Source organism: Lepidochelys olivacea (genome assembly GCF_965140295.1).
Source record: "Lepidochelys olivacea isolate rLepOli2 genome assembly, chromosome: 2".
NCBI classification, from domain to species: domain Eukaryota; kingdom Metazoa; phylum Chordata; order Testudines; family Cheloniidae; genus Lepidochelys; species Lepidochelys olivacea.
The window spans coordinates 228409866-228430195 of record NC_140412.1 but is presented as its reverse complement, the minus strand read 5'-3'; the positions used below and the strand labels follow the sequence as shown (position 1 = coordinate 228430195).

At 41.7% G+C, this 20330-nt stretch overlaps 1 protein-coding gene across 6 annotated transcripts in view; it reads left to right on the top strand.

Annotated features, from left to right (window-relative positions):
* The first annotated feature begins 1006 nt into the window (after nucleotides 1-1006).
* Nucleotides 1007-20330, top strand: part of ADAM22 (ADAM metallopeptidase domain 22) — a 193756-nt gene continuing 174432 nt past the window's right edge. For 3 of the 6 annotated variants that reach the window (XM_084621591.1, XM_084621590.1, XM_084621588.1), the window contains exons 1-2: nucleotides 1007-1356; nucleotides 1768-1928. In XM_084621591.1, coding sequence (XP_084477717.1) covers nucleotides 1278-1356; nucleotides 1768-1928 — 240 coding nt within the window. In that variant the 5' untranslated portion in view covers nucleotides 1007-1277. The remainder of the gene's footprint in view (nucleotides 1357-1767; nucleotides 1929-20330) is intronic. The other 3 variants (XM_084621593.1, XM_084621592.1, XM_084621589.1) reach the window with 1 other exon arrangement.

The window sequence follows — 20330 nt, the reverse complement described above, 5'->3', positions numbered from 1 at the left end:
TACTATATGCTAACACTATATAAGGCAGGAACATAATCTTTGGTTCTTCACTCCACACACAAGAAGACACCTGGAAACACTTGAGGAACAAAGACTGAACTGGTGGACGTGCTGAACCCAGGCTAAAGGGATTTCTAGTCTGTGTATGAAAGACCTGGGGCTTCCAAGCTGTAAAGCAAGTGCAGCTTGTCCCATAAGAATCTAGAGCCCACCTGTCTCATCAGCCAGGGTGGGGATTTGCTTGTTCATATCCTATCTTTCTAGTATCTTAGACTTAGTAAATAAAATGCAAACTGGGTAATCTGCTTTGATCTATTTGCTATCACTTAAAATCTATCTTTTGTAGTTAATAAACATTTCATATTTTAATCTAAACTAGTGAGCTTTGACTGGAGTGCTTGGGGAAAATCTCTGCTTAGTTACCACATTAAGGAAGAGGTGAACCGGCTATTAAACCCATAACTGGCCAGATTTGACCAGGGCAGGATAGTCCTGCTCTGGTGCCCTAGGCTGGGAAGCTGGCATTTGAGAGCCTGTGTGTAACTGCAGCTGGGTGTGTCCCTACTTCTGTGAATGCTGGTGAAAGTGCAGGCTGGAGGTCTTTGCAGCTTGTCACAGCAGCATAGTGTGAGAGGGAGCTCAGGATGGTGGATCAGAGGGCTCAGTGGTACCCCAGTTCCAGGTGGAACCCTGGGGACCCTATCAAAGAGGAATCTCAGCAACTGACACATTTTAAACAAAATGCAAGTGGCATGTCAGTAATAATACTGGTGTCGTGGAAAATAAAGGTAAAAAAACCTACTAGATTGAGTGTACCCCTGCTGGGGCAAGTTTGTGCCTTATACTTTTTCCTTTAATGCTCTGACCAGTATAATTTTAAATGTCCTTCTTGCAGGGCTTTAATAACTACATTTCCCAGCTAACCTCACTCACTCATCTTCCCTCTCCAAAGTCGTGGAGAGCGATTTTTTCAGGAAGCCTAGCTGGCTATTGATATAGTCTCTCTACTAGAGGTTTCTGAATGTGGATGAGGAGAGATGGGAGGAGCGTGAATTCACTTAAGCTACAGCAAAACAACCAATGCAGTAAAAGATCCTGAAAGCAAACGGAAGCCAGTAAAACACAATGCAGTACTGAGGGAGCAGCAATGCACGGCTGGCCATAGACCACACAGGACAGAGGGGGCGAGAGCGCAAAGCTGCTCAATATTGCACCATGCAGACCTGTCTCTGATAATTTCCAAGGCGGGTGGGTGGGGGGAACGGAAGGACACAGCCATGCAGCCTGCTGCTTACCTGCTCTCCTTGATGCTTTGTGCCTTGGGGACCTTCTTTCTGGTTCATTCCAGGCAGACAGGTAAGTTACCACCATTTATGATCGCCGCATGCAATGACCTTTAACTGGGGGCTTACCCTTTCCGGTGGTAAGGATGTGTCTGTCAGGTGCATGGTAGGAACCACACCGGTGCAATTAACATCATGCAGCTGCTACGAACACGAGCTACATTTCATGGCTATGTGTTTGGGGGGGTGGGTGGGAGGGGGAAGAGAGAGCATGTGTAAGGGTACCTTTTTAAGAAAAGCCCCATTAAGATGGAGATCTTGCCCCCATCACATCGCTGTCTGTACCCTGTGAGCAGTAAGCGTGGGTCAGACACTATCCCTGTCCACGCAGAGCGAGAGAGATGGGGGGATTTGTAATTGCAGCGAGAACAGCTTAGCATAGCGGGGCCAGCGGCGTGATCGTGTGCATTTCTCCCTCCCCGAGGAGCCGCCTTGTTGACGGAGATGGAGAGAAGGGCTGAAAACCGATTTATGGAGAAGCAGAATATCGTCCCCCTCCGTCTGATTCCCCGCCCGGAAGACGGCACCCAGACTGGGCATGGGGTGCTCAACACTCGGGTCAGCAGCCGCTCGGATCGGAAGCAGGTCAGGAAGGTGGCTCGGTTCTCGCGATTGGCTCTGACTTTTTAAGTGGTGGGAGCAGGCAGCTGAGTATTTGGTGGCTTGTTGCCCCGGAGACGTGTCTTTGGTGAAATCGGCTCTTTCCAAATGCTAGTCATGTATGATGCTGCGCCATGCATAGAAATCACAGCAAAGGGGGAGGGGGCTTCGAAGTCAACCCACCAATGAGGTACACAGGATGCAGTTATCAACCTTGCACTGATCATCACAAAACCCTCCTGCTGCTGAGAGTGACCCTCTCTGCTTTAGTCTATAGCAAGAAGGGGTGACGCTGGGTTAGCTCAGGTTATTATTTTAAAACCTATTTTAGGTGTGGGGAGGGTTTCATAGCTACGTAAACCCTTGGTTGAGGTAGGGGCAATAGACCAAATGATCCTTTACTGCAAATTCCCTGAGTGTGGCTGATCTATGAATGCCGGGAAGATGTGCGTCTTCCAACTTCCTGCATCAGTGACAGTCTGGCGTTAGGTTGAGCCGCTTGCTTTTAAGAATATGGGTGTGCATTTAACTCAGCTTTTAAAAATAGGAAAGCTTTGGTTTTCCCTGGAATGCCATTTAGTGCTATATCAGTACCTTTGTACAACCAGAACAGAGAATTACTTTCCCAGAAAAAGTAAGAAATTGTGTTTAGAAAGGTGTTTTGTAATCCAGACAGAGGAATGTACTACAGGGGTACCAAGTACATCAGATAAAAGCAGTATTTACTTAAAAATGTTCTCAGTAAGATCTATCTATCTCTATCTCATTTCCTGGGGGACAGTAATCCTACTGCACCGCCAAAAAAATTAGTCTAGAAATTGAAGGGATAGTTCTATTACCTTTTTTATTTCTCTTAATTTAAAATGGTCCTTAGGTGATTTTTTATAGAGATGATTTCTAGCTTTTTGAATCTAAGTGAGGATTTGGATAGAAAGGCTGATTTTGTTTACTTGTTTTTTAAAATTCACCCAGACAAAGAAATTTATTTGCAACAATGCTGCTGAAAAAATACTCATAGCAGTAAAGTAGTGCAATGTCAGTTTTTGAATGAATGTTGTGCATTATGATTGTGTTTAGTGAGCATGGACATACTTATTAAAACTGAAACAAAAATACAGTAATTGATGATAGCAATCACTTATTAAAAACTGTTTATATGTAAGTGGTTGCACATTAGTACCTAAACAGTGAATACTTGCAATCTACTTTTACTCCAAAACTAATACTAATGGAAATAATTTTAGTCAATGTAATTCCCATTAAATTATATTTTTTGGTATGAATATCTTTTTACCTAATATTACAAAATGTTTCTCAGAACATGTCAAAGACAGATCCTGGAGTAAACATGCATTCTAGGTGACTGTTGTAATCCAAGATCGTAGTAAGCTTAATTTTCCATCCAAAAATATATACATAGTAAATTTTTACATTTTTTGTTTTCTTCTGACAAACTTTGAAGGAAGTTCTGGCAATTTGTGTTCTCTTTGTATGTTTCAATAATATATTGTTTCTTCATAACACATTCAGTTACCTGTATACATCATTTATTTTCATCCTATGTGAGTTTCCTGGTACTGAGACTATATTTATGACATGATACAATACAATGTTTACAGCAGTTTTAAATGCTTTCAAGATATGTATAATTAAAAAACAAAAATCAAATAAATTGTGTCTCAGCATTTCAAAATCACTTGAGGACTCCTGAAGTTTTTGAACCATTCACATATTGTAACAGCACATGCCACATCTGTTACAAATATCTAAAATTGAAATCAAGTACAACATTACAATTCAAAATAGTGGCCTGGATCTCTGCCTAAACTGGAGACTAATAGGACTTTCTAGGCTCTTGAATAGTCTGTCTTTCCATACAGATGGTTTCAGATTTTTTATTTACCAACCTGATGCTCCTGAAAAATTTGATGTTGCATTTCATCCATGTTTAACATTATGCAATGTTAATCTCATCCCTTTCACTCAAAAGAGAAATCTGTTGATTTAACATAAAAAGTTTAATTGTATTTTCAGCATAGTTTCTACACTGAGGCAAGCTTTAAAAAATGTTGTTAAGTGATCTGTTTTCTTCCCACTATTGCTGATTACTAAAATATCAGTGTGCAACTAGAAGCTTTCCTGCTTCATAAATAAGCCTCCTTCTGCTACCTGATACATTCATAGTCTTTCCCCATGGTATAAGTAGCTGGCTGTTGCCCCATTGAAGGGATCAGTAATTACTTGTGATGGGAAGGGACGTTTGGAATATAGCCAGACCAAAAACAATGGGTCTGCACTGATTTTATATATTTTTCTTTTAGAAGGACGGATGCTTCTTAATTGAAAAGGGCATTGCACTGCCTCATCCCGGAGTTCTGAGTCATCTTGACAACATATGATCTGCAGCTCTGCTACATTTGCTTAAAGAAAGCTTTGAGGAGCTGCCTGTTTGGAAAGTATTTTTGCAGCACTGTAAAGTCTGAGAAGTGTATTGTTAAAGTTGGATAATTCAATATGCTGGCTATTATGGTGCAACACCCCACAATAAAACTTAACATTAGCTGCAATTTTGGTAGGTGTTTTGACTGCAGTAACAGAGTTAACTTTTGGGTTTGCTTCTACCTAGTGGCTCAGCAAAAGTTAAGTACTTTATAAAATTACATTATACATTTATTGAGTTATTAATTGTCTTCCTGTAGTACCTGCAATGTGCTAGATACTGTCCACACCCACACCGTCTCTACCTGAAAGAGTTTATGATCTAGGAAGACAAGTGCCAAAGGGTTAGAGAACAAGGACAATCAAAATAAATACAATTTGTACACACACACACACTTTAAAATTATTAGATACATATTACTTATTTCTGACTGTTCTTCATTCTATCCATGACTAGTGGGCCAGTTTCTTGTAGGAGTTATGAAAGAGAATGAGTCTTGAGCAGAGACTTGAAGGAAAGGATTAGTTATGAATTAGTTCAGGAAGGACTTTCCATGCATAAGTGGCAGCATTCAAGAAAGCACCAAAGTGGTTGTAGGAGAAGCAGTCTAGGCTAGCATCTTTGGCAGAGCAGTAGTAATGGGCATAGGGACAACATGATAAGAGATGAGCAGATGTGTATGGAGGGCAGAGCTTTGTAAGGCCTTGAAGGTTGGGACAACAAGCTTGTACTGGATGTGATGGGAAAGGAAAATGGGGAGCAAGAATGGGGATGACAATCACAGAACACTGGAGAAGGAGGATGATTTTAGTAGCTGTGTTTGAATTGATTAAAGATAGGAGGGATGGGGAGATATAGGTATCAGGGAAGCTAGAGAGGAGGAAGTTATACTAATCAATATGGGATATGATGAAGGCTGAATGAAAGTTTTACCTGTGTTAATAGAAAGTAGAGGTTAGAACTTAAATACAGAACTGAGTAGAAAGCTGCAAGATCTGGACCTAGCCTGGATGTGTGGGTTAAGGGATAGGGAAGAGTGAACGATGACTCCTAGGTTATGGACTTGAGTGACAGAGGTTGGTGGAATTATTGGTAGTAACAGAATGGGAGAGAAGGGGGAGAGTATAGGAAGAAATATAAATTAGTTTTTAGCTGTGTTGTTTAAGCTATTATTGAGGTGTGCAGGAATAGATGTCAGAGGTTGAGTGGAGATTTGGGATTGGATTGAGGGAGACAGGTCAGGACCGGAAAGCTAGATTTCTGAATCATTGGCATAAAGATGGTAGCTGAAATCATGTGAGTGAATGAGATTGCACAACAAGAGGGTATAAAGGGAATAGAGATTCCTACAGAGATTGGGTTCTCCTCTCTTTTTCCTACAGAAAGAGGCTGAAGGTATTAGAGGAAGGAGAGGATGAAGATACAGAAGTCCAAGGAGGACAGGATATTAAGGAGGGTATGATTGACAGTGTCTGATGTCAAGGAGGGTAAGGATGGAGTTCAAGTTCTGAGATATGGCCTTGAAGAGGTCCTTAATGACCTTATGACAGTTTCAGTCCAGAGGAAAGGGCAGAAGCTGCACTAGATGGGATCTAAACTGAAGTTTGGAGTCCCAAGAAAGGAGAGAATGGAGGCAGTTGAGACACAGATGGAGTAAAGAGATGGCCTTTTGAGGATGAGGAAGCCACAGCATGCCTGTATTGTGTGCGGATGGAGCCAGAGGAGAGAGAGGTCAAAAAGAAGGATGAGAGAAGGGGATGAATGAGGGCAAAGGCAGCCAGGAGGGGATGGATTTACAGTTTCAGTTTTGTCTAGGTTTCTAAAAATCTAGTTTCTGCAGCTAATTGTCATATTTGTGTTCAACTCACAAGGGCTTCTTTGGCTCTGATCCTTGGTGTAATATACACAAAATATATATACACAAAAATAGAAATTAATCACAGTTTTCATATAGCCACTCATTGGAAACCCCTAGACTTGAGCTCTTAAGGAGTGGAAGCAGGGTGTCCTCAGAGGAGGATCAACGGCTGGCTAGCCCTTTAAGGGAAGCTGGGCTCAGCCTTGCCTGTGACTTAGCAGCTATTCTTCAGCCACTCTAGTGATCTAGAAACTAATGATCCAGCTGGGTGTGATGGAGCTTAATGAGAGACCCCAGCTGAGGGGGATCAGGGAGAGAACTCCTTAAATAGAGCTGTGAATGCAGTGGAGGGGGAGATTCAGGAGAGAGGAGCAAGGAGAGTTCTTGGGGAAGTTAGGCTGGAAGGCCTAAAGGGAGCAGGGCAGGAATCCATGGGAAAGCCCTGAGCTAGGGCCTACAAGGAACAGAGACAGCCCTGAGATAAGCTTCCAGAGTCCCCAGACATGAAAAACCTGCTAGGATGAAGTACCATAGGAAAAGCTCTGCAGGGTCTGGGGGTAAGGGCCAAGAAGCAGAGAACTTCAGTGTAGCTCTAAAGAGTCAGACAAATGATCATTTGGACTTTTTATTACCCCAGAAGGGGCCTAAACTGAAGAGGTTACCTGGCTGGAAGGCCAGGCCATGGAAGACTCAGAGGGAGACGGACTATCCCAGGGCTGAAGAAGTGATAATCAGGGAGCACAAAAGAGGCAAAATCCCCTGCAACATAGTGCCCTAATGCCAGGGACCACTATGCTGGCGAGAGAAACCTAATGTATGGATCCATATATCTCTAATTACAATGCCCCAGGCTGTTGGTCTTCAGAGCATAGTGCCAGGCAAATATTTGTCAAAATGTTTCATTGATCATGTGAAAGCTATGAAAGCTTTATTCCATATGATGGGCAGGTAGTAAATAGCAGGATGGCAATTAGTACTGCCCATTCTAGGTAGCCACATATTGATGCTGGTAGTATTTTGATCTACAGGATGGAATGGGGTCAGATGTAAAGGGGCTCAGGATTGGGTGCCAAGAAGTTTGGGTTCCATTTCTGATTCTATCTCCCTGTCTACAAAATGGGGACTATAATATATAACTATCCCATCATGCTTAATTTGTTTATCTTTCTAAAGTATGCTGGGACTTTTGGACAAAATGTGCAAGAGAGGGTGCCAAGTATATTATCAGTGCGCCCTGATACCATAACAAAGGGCACTTAATAAATTAGTAATTAAATTATGCTGAGTTTTGTTCTACCTGCACCAGCAGGACCCCCTGGTGTGGATAATGTCTTCATGAGCCAGAAACCTCTAGATTTTATTTAAAATAAAAACCCAGAACAAAACACTAATACAGTATCTTCTAACAAAGTAGAAATGACTTTGTATTTCCCTATGACAGGACCCTAAACAACAAACAGAGCATACTATTGGTGTCCTGTAGAATTTTAACTACAGCAGTGGCTTGAGAAATAGTCCTGTTGCTAAATAATAAAACAAACAGTTGAAAGTTCAAGTTGAAATTCACTCCACCCACAGAGAGCCTGAATATTTGGGCTCCGTGCGGGTAGAGTGCTTTGGTTTGAGAGGTGAATTTCACTTCCTAGCCTGAGACTGGAGACCTGGGCTGCTATGTTTCTTCTCTGACATCTGCTAACCTCATTTATGGGCTGAGATAGCAGCTGCCACCCCTCTGCGCCAGTTGCAGGAGTTCTAAGGGCAACAGGATCTCTATAAGCCCAAATTCCCATTGTGGCCTTCCACACTGACATGTGTGGCAGAGACTCTTTCTGTGGCACATATGGGAGTACACAGAATACTCTGTGGGTCAGATACTTTTTTAGTTCCCACCGTGCACTCCCTTCCCGTGCCTTCTCTCATGTGAAGGACTGTGTGCTGGCTCTAAAACCATGGGAGAATTTCATCTCTACCATTCAGAGCTGAAGAGAAGATCAGTCAAAGGTGAAGTTCTATCTAAATGATACCAACAGTTCCTAAGACAGCCAGCTGTTTGATATTATAGTGACTCTAAAACAAAAAGAGTAATCTGAGAAATAATCAACCATGTAGATTTCAAATCTATTCTAAATCTCCTGTAGAATTCTGTATTTGTTTAGGACTTGATCTTGTACCACTGATATCTGAGAGCTTTCTGCCTATTGTAGATTAGTAGGTTACTGCCCGCTATATAACAATGTACTAGCTTTAGTTACCTTGTCCTGTCTAACTTTATTTGTCTGTTTCACCCATCTTCTGCATCTTGTCATAAAGCTAGATTGGGAGATCTCTGGTGCAAGGTATGTCATCTTATGACTTGTTTATAGAGAGCCTAGCACAATGGGGGCCTTGATTCTTGATTGGGATCTCTAGATACTACTATAATACACAAATAATACTAATCTCATATAATTGGAGTCAAGTGAAGAATTTGCAACAAGGAATGTATTAGTCTTCCCTTCTATTTTCTGTTCTGATGTTGGCAGATTTGGTCTGTTTTGTTATTTTTCATGTTAAGTAGTTCAAACAGTAACTAATAATAATTAATGGAGTACTTGTGGCACCTTAGAGACTAACCAATTTATTTGAGCATAAGCTTTCGTGAGCTACAGCTCACTTCATCGGATGCATACTGTGAAAAGCGTAGAAGATCTTTTTATACACACAAAGCATGAAAAAATACCTCCCCCAACCCCACTCTCCTGCTGGTAATAGCTTATCTAAAGTGATCACTCTCCTTACAATGTGTATGATAAACAAGGTGGGCCATTTCCAGCACAAATCCAGGGTTTAACAAGAACGTCGGGGGGTGGGGGGAAGGATAGGAAAAAACAAGGGGAAATAGGTTACCTTGCATAATGACTTAGCCACTCCCAGTCTCTACTCAAGCCTAAGTTAATTGTATCCAATTTGCAAATGAATTCCAATTCAGCAGTCTCTCACTGGAGTCTGGATTAGAAGTTTTTCTGTTGTAATATCGCAACTTTCATGTCTGTAATCGCATGACCAGAGAGATTGAAGTGTTCTCCGACTGGTTTATGAACATTATAATTCTTGACATCTGATGTGTCCATTTATTCTTTTACGTAGAGACTGTCCAGTTTGACCAAAGTATATGGCAGAGGGGCATTGCTGGCACAGGATGGCATATATCACATTAGTGGATGTGCAGGTGAACGAGCCTCTGATAGTGTGGCTGATGTTATTAGGCCCTGTGATGGTGTCCCCTGAATAGATATGTGGGCACAGTTGGCAACAGGCTTTGTTGCAAGGATAGGTTCCTGGGTTAGTGGTTCTGTTGTGTGGCGTGTGGTTGCTGGTGAGTATCTGCTTCAGGTTGTGGGGCTGTCTGTAGGCAAGGACTGGACTGTCTCCCAAGATTTGTGAGAGTGTTGGGTCATCCTTCAGGATAGGTTGTAGATCCTTAATAATACGTTGGAGGGGTTTTAGTTGGGGGCTGAAGGTGACGGCTAGTGGTGTTCTGTTATTTTCTTTGTTAGGCCTGTCCTGTAGTAGGTGACTTCTGGGAACTCTTCTGGCTCTATCATTTTGTTTCTTCACTTCCACAGGTGGGTATTGTAGTTGTAAGAATGCTTGATAGAGATCTTGTAGGTGTTTGTCTGAGGGGTTGGAGCAAAGGCGGTTGTATCGCAGAGCTTGGCTGTAGACGATGGATCGTGTGGTGTGGGCATGGTGAAAGCTGGAGGCATGTAGGTAGGAATAGCGGTCAGTAGGTTTCCGGTATAGGGTGGTGTTTATGTGACCATCGTTTATTAGCACTGTAGTGTCCAGGAAGTGGATCTCTTGTGTGGACTGGACCAGGCTGAGGTTGATGGTGGGACACCATCACAGGGCCTAACATCATCAGCCACACTATCAGAAGCTCGTTCACCTGCACATCCACCAATGTGATATATGCCATCCTGTGCCAGCAATGCCCCTCTGCCATGTACATTGGTCAAACTGGACAGTCTCTATGTAAAAGAGTAAATGGACACAAATCAGATGTCAAGAATTATAACATTCATAAACCAGTCGGAGAACACTTCAATCTCTCTGGTCACGCGATTACAGACATGAAAGTTGCGATATTACAACAGAAAAACTTCTAATCCAGACTCCAGCAAGAGACTGCTGAATTGGAATTCATTTGCAAAATGGATACAATTAACTTAGGCTTGAATAGAGACTGGGAGTGGCTAAGTCATTATGCAAGGTAACCTATTTCCCCTTGTTTTTTCCTACCTCCCCCCAGACGTTCTTGTTAAACCCTGAATTTGTGCTGGAAATGGCCGACCTTGATCATCATACACATTGTAAGGAGAGTGATCACTTTAGATAAGCTATTACCAGCAGGAGAGTGGGGTTGGGGGAGGTATTTTTTCATGCTTTGTGTGTATAAAGAGATCTTCTACACTTTCCACAGTATGTATCTGACGAAGTGAGCTGTAGCTCACGAAAGCTTATGCTCAAATAAATTGGTTAGTCTCCAAGGTGCCACAAGTTCTCCTTTTCTTTTTGCAAATACAGACTAACACGGCTGTTACTCTGAAACCAGTAATTAATGGAGCTCTCTGACTGTAGAGTAGGCTAAAGAAGAAGCGCAAGATTCTGGGAGTGACAAGGCAATGACTGCTGGAAAGAGACACATGGTGAAAAATAGTCCGATTTCTCCACTTTCTTTTGTCCCTTTCAGTGTACTGGCCAGTAATTGATGGCTCTGGTAGAAACACAGACACAGTTTGTAATAAATCCATCATGAAACTTAGGGCAAAACAAAGGCTAAGTCTGGACCGAGACTATAGCAGCTAAGAAACGTGTCCACTCAATTTGCTGCCAGGCTCAGCCTCCTTTCCCCACAATAAAACAAAGTTGAGTGGGTTTTGGCAAAATATATGCAGTACTTTACTGCTTTTAGACTCTCTGATAGAGCTCCTTAACATAGGAACAGCATACACACAGCCACCTTAGCTCTTCATGAATAGGTGACTGATATTAAAATAGCAATATCATGTTTAGGTGCAAGTTCTGCCCTCAAGGAGGGGAAAAGAGTGCTGAAACCAAAACTTTTTTTGATCTCAGCCTGCAGTAAGGGCAGCACAACTTCAGCAGGATTCTACCCTTTGATATCTGAAGTTCTGATGGGGACAGGGCTACCAGATGTGCACTTTTGCAAATTAAAGTTGACTTGCAAGTAGTATGTTTGGCATTTTAGCGATATAGCATATTTTTATTTTATAGTCTACTTTGGCCATCTCTATATAAATACCCTTTCTGTACAAACTTCTTTCAGGAGAATTCCCTCCTCGCAGATCAGATTCTCGATCACGAACAGATGAATTTACTTAAAAACAGTATCCCAAAACCTAAGTTCATTTCATATTGTGAAAATTACTATCCTAGAACACACATTCCTGTAATGTTGCATTAGGCCTGGGATTTTCCAAGGCTCCTAAGGGATTTAGATGTCCAAATCCCAATGAAATCTGCGCATTGTGAGGTTTTTAATATTATCAGAGGAGGAAAAAAAAATTGACCCCAGAAACCAGTCCTTAATTCCATAAAGCATCCACACATATGCAGCATGTAAGGCCTTGGAAGGATTAGGGGTCAGTAAGGCTTATAGGAAGTCATGACTTTTTCCAGTCTTTGCTTGTTCTGCCATGTGCATCATAATAATCATATGCATTATCAGATCTAAGCTTGATAGGGAGTGAGCCCAGATCTGACTCTAGTAGAATTACTCATGATTTATACCGGTATCAGTGAGTTCAGCATCAAACCCAACATTTCTCTTCCACTTCTTATTTCACATAACTTACTTACATGGTCCATGCTGCAGACATTTTCTTATTACGCTACATTCATGTTGCTTAGAGGTGACTGGCATTACAGATATTGTCATAGTTATGATATGTGCTGTTAACACATAGCTAGCTGCATTGCTAGCCTTGCTCGTTGTCCTTACATATTGTGACAACGCTCAGACCTTGTCTCAGTGGGTCCCATGCTTCCTGGGGGATTATGCTAGCCTCAGAGGCTTACTGTGACCCTCTACATAACCCTTCTCTCTCTAGAGGCAAGGGTCACAGCCTACAGAGCCATTTTCATTATAAGCCAGCAAGGGAGGTGAGGAGAAGTTATCCTCCCTTGCACAGTCTCTGTTGTCTCCTAGTCTCAGTGATTAGTCAGGGAACAGAGGGGAGAACCCAGGCCAACCCTCTACTCCAGGCTCCAGCTCAGGGACCCTGATAGTAGCAGCTCTTGGTAGCTGACTTTTTGGAAACAGGACAAGTACAATTCCCTGGGTCTCTTCCCCACAGCAGCCCCTACTTCCTCAATATCTGTCACCTTTACCTCAGGGCCTCCTTTCTTGTGCCCGATAAAGTTTGTACTGCTCCATAGCTCCCTTCTACAGCTCCTGACACCCCACCCACTAAGTGGGAAGGTTTTAACTAGTTTCAGCCAGCCCCTGATTGGCTTCAGGTGTTCCAATCAACCTAGTTGTCTCCACTGCTTTCTGGAAGGATCTTAATTGGCCCCAGGTGTCTTGATTTACCTGGAGCAACTGCCATTTGGTTACCATGGTAACAGGGATTTGTTTAGCCTGGGGCTAACATACCTGTTTCTCACTACTTTCCAGTAGCCATCTGGCTTTGCCCTGTCACAATATCTAAATCCAAAATGCCATTCCAAAGAAAGGAGTGTAATCAGGACCTGCCCAATCTGTCATTGGACCCTGCCACTTCCTCACTTTAACCTTCTTGGACTTTTCAATAATTGCACCCAGCCTTTCATGTGAGTCAAATAACACTCCTTTGTGGGGTCTGGTTTATTACAAGAACCTCACAGTTCAAATCTCAACTGAAGTCAAAACAAGTGTTTCCCCCTATCCCCAGGTTCTTCAGCCTCTCGCTGGACTCAACATTTTTTCCCAAAATGCAGGTTCTGCTGCCTGGCATTTCCTCAATTGTCTCCCATTTCAGTCTGTTGCTCCTTTAAGGCTTCTGCTCCTTCTCCTCTGCAGGTAGCTGTAGCCAGGTCCGTCCCTCTGGCTGGTATGGAGAGTTCCTCCCCCAGTCCTCTTTGAACCCAGGTCCCCTCTAGATCTGAAAGAAGAGCCTACAGTTCTCTCTCCTTTTTCTCACTGATACAGAAGGCTCCTGCTTATAGGAAGTCCCTCCCCCCCCCAGCTACTTTCAGATAATCCTTGACACCCCAACTAACCACTGGCCCAAACCTATATCCGTCACCTGGGGACGGATAACTAGGCACTGGTGGGGCTCAGCGCAATTACCTAAAAGGGCCAGCTCACCCTGTGACAGTGGATTATAGATGATATTGCCAGTCTTGTATTTGCTGTTCTTGTCCTTCTGCTGAAAAGGGTCTTTTTTGATTCCTGAATAAACTTCCTTCAGTCTACTTCCTAAAAACTACAAACACTGGGCCAACCGAGATTGTGCATGTGTGTGTATATCCTCTCAATAAAAACAACACAAAGGAGATCAAACAAGCTGGCATGTAATGGATGTGACATCTGAAGCTTGTCAAGCCATGAGCTAACAAATCCGCATTTTATCTATGGAAAGATTGCAGTGACCCTCTGTGGATATCTCTTCATCGGGTATCATCTTTTCTATTTTTCAATATCAACATCTTTGCTTCAAACATGACATCAGTTTGCCAGCTATGCAGATGCAAAGTTTCCAGATGGGGAAGCAATTTTGTCTGTTCTTTCCTTTTGTTTTCTCATTGTTTCTGGGATGGCTTGTAGAATTACCAGAAAACAGTTTGGAGCATGTGACACAAAGGCAGATGGGGGTATGAGCCTTTGGTTTTTATGGTCACAGCTGCTCCTTGCTGGGCACTCCTGCAATCATCTTTGAAAGGAAAGGGAATCATTGGTGGCTGTGGGGAGAACTTTTTAAAGGAAGCGAGGGAGCAGTGACATGTATCATGAGCCCAAAGGAGACGAGAATTGGCTGCTTCTTTTGAGACCAAGCTTAGTGAGGTGGGGATTTTTACAGCAGGAAGTCTGAATCCTGCACAATCTTTTTGATCTTCTAGTGGGAGGACTCATCTGAGGGGAAACTTAATTTTCTGCAGAAACTTTATAGTCAAACAAAAGAGAAGGAAAAAGTAGCCGAGCAGCCTTATGTCCAAGCAAACAGGCCGGACTGGATCTTTTCAAACCATATTATGTGTTTGTATAATATATGTTCACCGCCACCTTCTGAAATGTTTTCTGGAATGATAGCTAGGACAGAAAGTTCTGAAAAAGTGACTCTTGTGCTGGAAATTGAAGTTAATATCATGTCTACTAAAATTAATGATGTATATAAGTATGTGACAAAAGGTAAGCAGAAAGCAAGGGAAAACAACAATTAGTGATAGAATAATTTGACTAATAGAGCAAACAACAGAGCAGTTTGAAAACTGGCTCCAAGCAAGGACAGTTAGCATATTAGGCATAGCTGTTGGGACTGAGCCAATAGACAGTGCCTTTTGGTGACCTTTACAATAACTTTACTAACTGTATTTTCCTACTCTTCTGTAATGAGTGGTTTGACTCTGAAGGTGGACCCTATTATGCCACCCTTATTCATGCTGAGTTGGGCCTTATTTCAATTAGTTTATTTGCAGAGTAAGGCATTACTCAGCATTTCTTAATCAGGATCTAGCCTAAGAGCTGACAACACATTCAGTAAGAAGGTGCTTTGAAAGTCTCTGTTACCTTAAAGTGGCTTATTCTCCGGCGAGAATAAGCACAAGTCCCTTAACTTTTTCTTTTAACTTTGATTAATTAAGAACAAGAACAAATGAATATAAAATGGCCATCAACAAGTTTAGGCTTGAAATTAGATGAAGACTTCTAACTATCAGAGGAGTGAAGTTCTGAAAAAGCCTTCCAAGGGGAGCAGTGGGGGCAAACAAACCTAATTTGTTTCCAGGTAGAGCTTGATAAGTTTATGGAAGGGATGATATGACAAAGTTGCCTACCAAGGCATATGGCCCATCTATGCCTGCGATTAGCAAATATCTTGAATGGCTGGGGATGGGACACTAGATGGGGAGGGCTCTGAGTTACTACAGAAAATTTTTTCCCAGGTGCTTGGCTGGTAGGTCTTATCCACATGTTCAAGGTCTGACTGATTGCCATATTTCAGGTTAGGAAGGAATTTCCCCCCATGTCAGATTGGCAGAGACGCTGAGGGTTTTTCATCTTCCTCTGCAGCCTGGGGCACAGGTCACTTGCTGATCTGAACTAGAGTAAATGGTGGATTTTCTGTAACTTGAAATCTTTAAATCAAGACTTGAGGACTTCAGTAACCCAGCCAGAGATTAGGGGTCTATTACAGGAGTGCCTTCATAAGGTTCTGTGACCAGTGCAGGAGGTCAAACTAGATGATCATGGTCCCTTCTGGCCTTGAAGTCTTAAAGATCAGGCCCTGTTTGCTCTGCCTCCACTTCTACGGTTTTAGAAGCCTTATCTTCAATAGGAGTCAAAATCATTTTGTATTAATATAATTATGACAATAACTAGAAGCTCTCAAACTGACCCTGGGTTAATCCTCTTGTAATATATTTCTATCTTGAAAAGTCTTCATCCAAGGCTTTGCTTTATTCCCTATTGTTAATCTAGTACTTTATTCATCACACCATATTATCTTCTATTTCATTATTTTTTGCTTTAGCCCTTTATCTCTGGTGTGGAACCTTGTCAAAAGCACTTTGGAAAATCGAAGGGTACAACATCCACTGAATTTCCCTTATCGGTCATGGCAGTGATATATTCAAAGTCATCCAGCAGATTAGATAAGCACCACTGCTCTCATACCTGAATCCTTAGCCTGCTCTTCTGCTTTTCCAGAAGTTCTTCCAACAAATCCCCTAAAAAGTTTTTCCACAACAAAAGTTATGCTAATTGGTCTCAGAAGGAGATGAAAATTATAACTAAATTAAAAAAACTATATCAATAAACTAAAGTAACTTTTCTAGACATAAAGTTGTCATGAATATAAAGTCCAATATCTCAGGATTTTCCAAAGCTAGAAGCAAGTGCTGGGTGTCTCATTAGGAAGTGGAGACTTGCCCATTTTGGTTATATAAAGTTGCCTTTTTAACTCTGGAGGGTCATGAGAAGTCTGGAATTAAACCTGTCACAGGTGCAAGACTGAATATTGCTTCACCTAGCCCTTGGGCCACATTAATTTAGGGTGGTTGTGGGGAGAATTTCTCATTTGGGGAGGGGGAAGTACTCTTCTCGGAGTTTATTTATTTATTATAAATGGTGACTGAATCTACTCAGAAGTCTGGAATGTTAGAAGTAGTTCTGGAGAAGATGGATGAGTAGGCAGAGTTTAGGTGAAGTGGTCAGAGCTGCTGCTTAAAAACTGTCACCACTTCCACTTAGATGTTTGCCATACAGTAGTGATGTCCATGTGATAAACAGCATTGATCATGCAATTAACTCAGCTCCATCAGCAGTCTGTCCACTCATCCGTCTTCCGCAGGACTCATTATTTCATCCCACTGAACAGATTCTAGCAGCCTCTAATTTAATAACCACAAACAATTAAAAAACCTTCTTACTACTGGAAAGAATAGATTCCTGGCTTTCTAATGGGACATGCAGCCTTTGCTTCTAGCTCTGACAGTCCCTTGGTATCATGATGTTTGTATGGAGAGAAACTATTTTAGAACTCAGGACCAGAACTTCAGCTGGTGTAAATTGCCATAGCTCTGCTGAAGCCAGTTGAGTTATGTCAATTTTCCGCTAGCTGAGGAGCTGGCTGATAATGCTTCTCTCACCCTCTGAGCCTAGCAGGTGTAGAGTTACAAAAATATAGTCCAGTATTAACAAAGCAAACAAATGAAAGAAACCGTTTAAATAGCCTTTCTCATTTCTAGTTTTTCAGCAAAGTTTGTGGCATGTTTACCACTCAGGAGTCATGAGCATCCCACACATATTCTAACTAAATCTTTACACAGCGCTAACACAGTCTCTTGTTTCTGCATTTTTTGCATGGTGTCTGTTTAAGAAATTGCCATATGTATCTTGATATAGCTATAGGTGTGACCAAAGACAGAGCTTTTGAACAGAGAGAGAGAATGACTACAGAAGTGGTAAACTGTTGTCTACAAGTATTTCAAGAGGTACTTGCTAAGAATGGTGGGGACAAGATGGAGATTTGACAGTTCCTTCAGGTGAAAACAATGAGGAGTCCTTGTGGCACCTCAGAGACTAACAAATTTATTTGGGCATAAGCTAGCTAATTTGTTAGTCTCTAAGGTGCCACAAGGACTCCTCGTTGTTTTTGCTGATACAGACTAACACGGCTACCACTCTGAAACCTTCCTTCAGGTGGTATCATATCTGAATCCAATAATTTTACCAGATTCAGTTTTGTATGATTCTAAACACTTTAGTGAATATTAGAATTTAAAGTGGCCACCAACTCCATGTGACCTAGGGAACCACAACTGCTCCCCATTCTATTTATATTTTTTGTGTTGTATGTCATTTAAAAGACTGATTCTTTTCTTCTGAGATTTTTCTATTAGTGAAATAGGCATGTCTCTGAAGACTGGTCATCTGTGTGAAGTTTCAGAGGAGGTGACCGGATTGAATACATTGTACTAAATTCTGGTCTCAGTTGCAGCAATGAAATCACTGGATCTATTCTGGATTCATTATGGTACTTGGCCCTGCCTCAGTGGGCTGGAGTACATGATCTCTCAAGATCCCTTCCAGCCCTACATTTCTGTGATTGTATGATGTAACTAGGACCAGGCGTTGGCCCATACATAGATTACTGTGTACAGTAAGTGCTTATCTATGCAAGCACTTAGTTCTGGGGAAGCTAGGGTGTAACTGTACATGGTGCAAGTCTGCCATGCACCGTTTGTCAGTGTGGGCCCTGCTGCAGCACATTAACAGTTCCCTAGTGCATTGTGATCTACTCCCATTTCAGAGCAGCATAGATCAAACCTATGAGTGTGCGGTAGCAGGGCCCACACTCACAATGGGCATGGCTTGTTAGCATTAGTTAGCTGACAGCTCAGCTTGCCCCGAACTAAAAGTTCATGTAAACAAGCCCAAAGGTACCTTTTTTGCACTCTATTGTATTAATTGTACATCACCCTGAATCTAATTTAGACCCTTCAGTTTAATATCACTCGTGTCAAAACTTCCTGTAATATTTCACATAGGAATGTTGTTTTAACTTCACAATCTTTAATAAAGTCAATTGTTAACTACCCCACGTTAGCTGTGTATGGCATGCAGTACTGTCTACAGAGGAGCCATCTCAGGAACTCCATGTTATGCACTCATACAAATTTGACAGCATTCTTTGGGATATGTTGTACTGCAATCATCCTAGTTTAGAGGTAGATTAATCATACTGTCTTTTTTTTTAATTTACTTGCATGCAAGCTATTAGCTTTGTGGTTCTGGAATTTCTAGATTGTTCTAAAGCTGGAAGCACTATGCTTTTTTCATTATAATGGTGTTTTCTACTTCTGTCTCTTGTTCATATGCTGCATAGTGTGCTTCTTCTTTGTGTCAGTGGAACTCCATTTTTATGATTCAGTTGTCACATGTTGCTGTGTCACATCTATGATTGCTAAAAATGTTTCAGTTTTCTGGGAAAGTTGCTTGGTTTGAGAACTGAATGACATAATTGATTATCTTGCTTCAGTGGTTGAGAAGAGCCCTTCCAGGTGCCTTTCTTGTTACCATTGCGAGAGTTAGATGGCATAAAATAATCCACTGATTTCCTTCCCTTTGGTTCTTTTGTTGTCATGTGTCTGGGAATCTGAGTTAATTTTGTTAGCTGTTTTACCTCTTCTCTAAGCACTTCATATTGTCAAAATATGATTATTAGTAGTCTTGTTTAAAAATAATGTAGAAGCAAGTTTTTTACTTCATGCATCTTGCAGAAATATTCAGTATTATCCTGAGCCTAGGAAGCATACTGAATAGAGCTGGGTGAGAAATGGTTTTCCTGTCCCATGAGAATTTGAGATTTTAAAAATTTTCCCATTGTGCATCAGGATGGAACAGAGATTTTCACAGTCTTTTGATGGGGTGGGGGAGTGAAAGAGAGACAAACAGACACACGCACACATTATGACTGACTGAAGTACTCCAGAATAGCCAAGAGTACAGTGGTTAGGGCACTTATGTGGGATATGGAAGATCCAGGTCTGAATCAGGTAGAGCAGGGACTCCCCCGTCCCAGATGAGTGCCATAACTACTAGGCCATTGGTTCTTCTGGGGTGGGTCTCTCTCCTTCTGATTTTTGACTCAAAAATCCATCCTGAACTCGAGAAATTTTTCTTGACAAAGTTTTGTCGAACTTGATACATTCCAGCAAAAAGTTTAGCTTTAGACCAGGGGTCGGCAACCTTCAGAACTGGTGTGCCAAGTCTTCATTTATTCACTCTAATTTAAGGTTTCGCATTAATACATTTTAACGTTTTTAGAAGGTCTCTTTCTATAGGTCTATAATATATAACTAAACTATTCTTGCATGTAAAGTAAATAAGGTTTTTAAAATGTTTAAGAAGCTTCACTTAAAATTAAATTAAGATGCAGAGTCCCCCAGACTGGTGACCAGGACCCAGGCAGTGTGAGTGCCACTGAAAATCAGCTCACGTGCCACCTTTGGCACGTGTGCCACAGGTTGCCTACCCCTGCTTTAGATGAATTGACATTTTTTGACAAAAAATTCCAGACCAGATCTAGTACCGAATTGATTTTACTTCAGATTGTCAGACTGAGGATTTTTTTCTGTTCTTTTCTCCTTATTGATAATTTGGAATGTTGCATATTCCTTGTTTTATTACAGCAAACTGTTTCCTAAGGGATGGCTCTTGTAAGGGAGCCCTCTTTACTTCCAGTCTGTTGGAAGTAGGATTCCTCCCTCAATCCCGTGCTTGACCAATTTACAGAGAGCAGCCTCTGGTTAAAGCTATGTCTACTCTGTCAGTCGGAATGAAATATCTTTCTTCTGTTGAGTCTCTTAGAGTTCATCAACATTTCTT